Raw genomic sequence first — 6,326 nt, forward strand, 5'->3', positions numbered from 1 at the left:
TGTATTTTCATTAAAAATTGATCATTTTCACCAACATTTTTGGTGAAAAACTTATTATAGAACATTGTTTGCGATCTACACAGTAATTAAAAACATACAATGTACAGAAAAAGTAGTAAATATAAATAGCTGGCGTCTATCAGTAAATAGTGTAATTACAGCCTTTTATTTCAAATTTGCAGAATATCTGCTACTTATCCCCTACACAATAAAGCAACGTTTTTTTAAATAAGGTGCTTTAAATATGTTATTGTTTTGGAAGATACTAAAATTCAGTAACAATAAAGATAAAACCTTTCATATAAAACATGCCTCCTTAACTAATTATTACCATTTCCATAAAATCCCTCATTCTGTTACTTAGTAAATTGTGAAAAAAATCTCAACAAAATGGTTAATTTACAGGATAAATTCTACCTATTCTTGGTCCTCCTCATGTTTTAAGAATCATTTTTTACATAAACTTTGTCCCTAGAGAATATTTTAATGGCCTCTTCAATCTCAGAAAGCCTATAATCAAGATAAGTCCGATGGGATCGAACACTCAGATTGTCTGCTTTCAGCGGGAGTGAGAGCAGTTCAGTCACCAAGGAGCGATGGGCTACGGAAAAAAAAGACATAATTAGTTATGTGAAAATAGTTGTACATATTGTATTTACGGCACAACCAAAATGCTTTTGGTATCATTGCAAAGGTGGACACTTACTAGATTTTAGGGTTTTTAGTGTCTCTTGTCTCTCATTCTCCGGCATTAAGGTGTGACCAGCTGGGACTGTAGGGTCAGGTGTATTCCTCCTCTTCTCTTCCTTTTCCTTACGCCACTGCTCCTTCCTTTCCACAAGACTTGTGTGGGAACATCAATGACAGGAGAAAAACATCAAAGAGATAAAATTTATTTCTCAGTCGGTTCATTTAAATGTACACTCTGATGTTAAATCACTCACTACTGTGGTACTTGTCCTTTGATTGCACTGGGCACAGGGTTTTCTCTGAGATTTGTCAAAGACTGGGATCGGCGGACAACAGTTTTTCCAGCAGACCGAGCGTTATGTTTTATGAAGTCTATGGCCTGACCTTGCACCTGTAACTTTATTTAAAAAAAACATACAGAGTTGCAGATACATATAAGTTGAAAATGTGCTTCTCATTCAATTTCAAATACAATTCATGAAACAGGAATGACATGTTGTGGTCAAATTGTGGTACTGCAGTCCATGAAATAACTTCTGGGCTGCTTCTGTTTACTGGCTTCCAATCTGTTCACAACACTGTTGTTCTTTGCCTGCTGGTGTTGAATTACAAACTCAGGTGCAGTGTTTGCGTTGAAGACTAAGCAACTTTGCAGGCTCAAATACAAATGGTAAATGGCCTGTATTTGATATAGCGCCTTCTTAGAGATCTACAACCTCCCAAGGCACTTCACAACACAACACAATCAGTCATTCACCCATTTACCCACACATTCACACGCTGATGGGGATGAGCTATGATGTAGCCACAGCTGCCCTGGGGCGCACCGACAGAGGTGAGGCCTGCCAAACACTGGCACCACCAGCAGGCAAGGCAGATGAATGAATGAATACATTTTATTTAAAAGCACCTTTCAGAACACCCAAGGTCACTTGACAGAAAACACGTAGTAAAATACAATAAAACAACAATAAAACCCAAACAAGAAAAAAAAAAGCAGAGAGAAACAGTTCAATAAAATCAGAGGTTGTAGGCAGATTTAAACATGTGTGTTTTGAGTTTTGTTTTGAAAAGGGTAAATCTGTCGATGTTCCTGATGTCTGGGGGAAGTGAGTTCCAGAGACGGGGAGCAGAGCGGCTGAAAGCTCTGCTCCCCATGGTAGTGAGACGGGCAGAAGGAACCGCAAGATGGATGGAAGAAGAAGATCTGAGAGGATGGGATGGGGTGTGAATACTTATAAGGTCTGAGATATATGGAGGAGAGAGGTTGTGGATTGCTTTGAAGGTATGAAGGAGAATTTTGAAGATGGACCTGAATTTAACTGGGAGCCAGTGAAGCTGCTGGAGAACCGGGGTGATGTGGTGAAAGGAAGGGTTTCTGGTGATAATACGGGCTGCTGAATTCTGGACCAGTTGCAGTTTATGAGTGAGTTTGTTGGGGAGACCATTAAGATTAAGTATCTTTTCCAAAGACACAACAACAGCATTCTCTGGTCAGAGCCTGGATCGAACCTGCAACTTCTGATTACTGGACAACCCACTCTACCTCCTGAGCTACTGCTGTTCCAGTGGGAACGGCTCTGGAACGAGGAAACATGGAGGCAGGATGATTGTAAACAAAGACTACATCTCCTTGCAGCCTTTTAACAAGGGAAGAAAACTGGCAACCACCCAGTCGGCTGAGCAGGAAATTGTTTCAATGTAACCTTCCTTCCAACGTGATTGAGACATTAGGCTGTTTTGTGAATATTTCCCTATAAAATCACTACCTATTGCACCTTTAAGTAAAACATTCAAATTGCCCCTGGGAATTTTTTGAATACAGAAATATTTGTTTTGTTTGTTCCCACCTTCAAGTCTGGGTCTTGTGTGGAGCTGCAGGAAGCTGGGTGCTGCACAACTACAGGTGAAGATTTTGAAGGTGAAGCAGAACTACAGTTTGAATGGGCCTTTAGAAAGTTTTGACACTGAGGCTTAACAGCTGGACTGGAAACCTAAACGAATGAAACATATGAGGTGGAAAAATTGCAAGGCAAAATTTTATCTCACGAAAGAGTTTTGAACTTGCCTCTAGGTGGGCCATCACTTTAGACGGGGTGTTCTGGTATTTTGAGGAGGTCCATAAAGCTTTAACTGGAACAGGGCCGCTCTGCGCCCTCTCAGCTTCCTGCTCTTTGCAGCGTTTCTGGATCTCCCGTAGCCGACGTACATTTTCTTTACGAAAGTCTTGTACTTTTTGTTCTACAGGGAAACAATACAAAAGCGGTTGGAATTAAAGTTACTGCTAAAGGTTTGCTAACGCAGATAAACGGCGTCAAAAGCAACTCCACAGACATCGGTGAGGCTCTGATGAAGGCGACAGCAGGAGCCAAAACTGTTAGCAAAAAAGGTAAAAACAAGCTTTGCTACTCTGTGTACAGGATTTTTCAATAAGGATAAGGAAAAATTAACCTATTTATCCAAAGCAATTAGAGCTATTGAAATCAAGCCACTCTGGTAAGTCAGTCACTCTCACTCTGTTTGGGAACTGGAGTTACAGAGACACCGTCTAGTTTCAGTAGCTCTCCCACAAGTCCTTTTCGTCCATGTTCCAGAATATGAGTTGCATTAGGATTGATGCGAGGACGTTGAATTAGGGTATGAGCACTGTAGCAGTCTGGGTACAGCACAGGATCTGGAGCAAGCGGACCCAAGAAAAGGGCCAATGGCTTGTCGTGATTTCCCTCTAAGCGACCACGAGCTGAAGAAGGAGAGAGAGAAAAAAATCCAACATGTAATTAATTCTAAATGTATAATAAACTATGTGCAGTACAATTTCCAGTAATGGCGTACTAAATGATGCATATTAAGAATCAGTTATCAAAAAATTAACAACGTTGTTGCAGCATTTCAAAGAAGATGTAAAGGTAGTTGAAGCAACTTTTTTGTTCAAGGTTTCACCACAAGATGGCACTGTGATTTTGTGAATGCCCTAGAAAGTTTATTTAACATGTTTATTTAAAGAGCAAGTCACCTCCTACCAGAGTCTAACTCCACTCCCACTTCATGTTTGAAAAATGCAGCAAATGCTGTTGCCTGGCAGACCGAGAGGGCGGAGCCACTAACAAATACACACACTCACAGGCTCACGACAGCATTGTGACATCATAATGTACCAATTTACATCATAGCATACCTCTTAGCCAACAGCAGTGGCAGATTTAAATTCAAATACAGTGTATAGTTTTTACCTGACGACGGCACAACACTGACAGTTTTAGGCAGAATATTTAAATTTTAACTAAGATGCACTGAAGTGCCAAATGATTGACTACACGTGTCTGCAGCACAATTAGACACTCGTTTATTTAGTTTATCAGCAAAAAAAGTTGATTTGGGGGTGACTTGCTCTTTAAAATATTATTTTTCATGTTTTCAATACATTTTGTAGCATTTACAGGTGCACAGAATTAATCATTTTAGATGTTTGAGTAATTTTGAATTGGTTTATTTGATAAGTTGTGTTTAAGAGCGCTGTGACGTCACTTCCTGTCTCTCGTAGTTTCGGAGATTTTATTGATGAGAACGGACAAATTTGTGCCAATTAAGAACATTTGAGAAGAAAGTTACGTGTTTTCAAGTCTACCGGCTTGTCTACTAGCAGACCAAAGTGGTATGTTTATTATTTATTTATAAACTCCATATGTTAGCAAACTTAAGGCAACTAACTTGTTAATTTGTACATGATTTATGCTTTTTCATTAGTTCTACGGTGTTCATGTGGTGTAAAGTTGAAGATGCAAGACTGCATTAAACATCAGATAGATTATAGATTATCCAGAGTTATCTCTGTAGTTATGCTGCTATAGGCTTAGACTGCTGGAGGACACACTGACCACTTTCCACACTCTACTCTTTCTTCTACAATCTGCTCTTTAACTGTACTATTTCCTGCTATTTCAGCTGTTAACTTTATTTTCTCTCTAAGTGTTTTTCTCCCCAGAAGAAGCTACAACGATGTTCTGCTGAGCTGTGGTGGCCTCATGGAGGGGGCCATCGACTAGCACACTGCTGCTAACCACTTAAACATTCTCTCTCTCCTGATAATAACTTTTTGCTTCCCTTGACGTTGGATGTGCTACTACTAGTTTACCCGTTTAATTATAGATCCACTAGGATAAATACAATAAAGTTTATCTCTCACCAAATAGAATATTTACCAAGAAATCACAATATAACTATAGACACATTACTTTGTCTTTGTCTCTGTGTGTGTGTGTGTGTGTGTGTGTGTGTGTGTGTGTGTGTGTGTGTGTGTGTGTGTGTGCGCGCGTGCCTGCTCTGTCTTCTCCATCCCCAGTGAGTCGTGGAGGATGGCTGCTTATACTGAGCCAGGATCCTCTGGAGGTTTCTTCCCGTTAAAAGGGAGTTTTCCTCTCCACTTTCGCTAAATGCTTGCTTAGTATGAGGATTGCTGTAAAGTCATGGACACTAGTCAGTGACTCGATGCAATTTGCTGGGTTCCTTATGTAGGAAACATTATTTCTGATTGGCTTAATGAACTGACCTGAATTGGAATGTTTATTATGTGAAATGCCTTGAGACGACTCTTGTCGTGATTTGACGCTTTATAAATAAACTTGAATTGAATTGAATTGAATCAGTAAAAGGAACGCTCGTGTCTCTCGAGTTTGTGAACAAGCCAGCATAGAAGAAAAAGAAGACTATTTACAATGCAGATTGAAAACATAAATTCATAATTTGTAAGTAGTAACACTTTTTTAATAAATTAGAATTGGTACAAAAAACACAAATTTGACAGTTCCTAACCTGACGATGGGCGTCTGTAGAACTGAGGACACAGAGAGGGATCTGGGGGGATTGGCCCAGAAAGTGTTGAAGGTCCTTCACACATCTGAAGAATTAAAGGACACACAAAGGGTACAGTATCACTGGCAGGCATTCAAGTGATGTTTAATATTAAAACAGCTGATTGAATCAATTGTTAGTACACAATGTACTTTATGACAAATAATACCAGCGACACTAATTATCTTGAGCCTACAAGAATAATAATAATTGGGTTTATTATGGCTTTCAAACCAAACATACTTTATGTATCCCGTGTAAAAATCTTTATAGGCCCATATAAGTACTATAAAGCGAATCTCATCCTGACAATAAAAGCGTTGCACAAACAAGAGCTGACGTTTTCAGCTGTCTTAAGCTGCCCGCCAGTTTTCTACAGCTTCAAAATAAACGAAAACATATCAGATACGCGAACAAATGACAAATGGGATTTTTTTCACGTAGTCATGAAAAGCAGGGCACCACCGGTCATAGCTTAACACCAAGAGAGCTAATCAGCACAAGCTGTTGGGGCTAATTTTCGCCTTAACGTTAATGATAAAAACACGAGTCACGGTTTTCTGTGGCTTTTTATAAATAGCCTCAAGAACTAGGTTACTTTTTTTTTACCTTGTAAACCCCTTCGTTGTTTATCTGTGTGGTGTTTTGTTCCCGTACGCCAATGACGCCGACGCATCAACTTGTTGTAGAATTCTTCACCATAGCAACGGAGCACGCGCACACAGACCTAGACCTGATAGAAAAGTAGAGCGCAATGATTTACAAATTAAGCAAACAAAAGACAAACG

The 6,326-nt window shown here is 39.6% G+C and overlaps 1 protein-coding gene across 1 annotated transcript; it reads right to left on the reverse strand.

The window, feature by feature from the left end:
• Positions 1-3: 3 nt before the first annotated feature.
• Positions 4-6,261, reverse strand: enkd1 (enkurin domain containing 1). Its single transcript, XM_015973120.3, has 8 exons — positions 6,148-6,261; positions 5,500-5,584; positions 3,206-3,430; positions 2,759-2,931; positions 2,541-2,684; positions 945-1,087; positions 707-843; positions 4-601 (listed from the first exon to the last, which is right to left on the reverse strand). Exons 2-8 carry the CDS (start codon positions 5,582-5,584, stop codon positions 441-443), a joined length of 1,068 nt encoding a protein of 355 aa, XP_015828606.3. The 5' UTR covers positions 6,148-6,261; the 3' UTR covers positions 4-440.
• Positions 6,262-6,326: the final 65 nt, after the last annotated feature.

The sequence above is a fragment of the Nothobranchius furzeri genome, chromosome 17, assembly GCF_043380555.1.
Source record: "Nothobranchius furzeri strain GRZ-AD chromosome 17, NfurGRZ-RIMD1, whole genome shotgun sequence".
NCBI lineage: Eukaryota > Metazoa > Chordata > Actinopteri > Cyprinodontiformes > Nothobranchiidae > Nothobranchius > Nothobranchius furzeri.

Excerpts from the sequence above, each read along its gene's own strand:
- enkd1 (XM_015973120.3), bottom strand. The coding sequence starts at position 5,584 with ATGTGTGAAGGACCTTCAACACTTTCTGGGCCAATCCCCCCAGATCCC. Across the intron at positions 2,932-3,205 it reads AACTCCAGTTCCCAAACAGA|AACAAAAAGTACAAGACTTT; the intron begins GTGAGAGTGACT and ends GTTTCCCTGTAG. Across the intron at positions 1,088-2,540 it reads CACAAGACCCAGACTTGAAG|TTACAGGTGCAAGGTCAGGC; the intron begins GTGGGAACAAAC and ends TTTTAAATAAAG.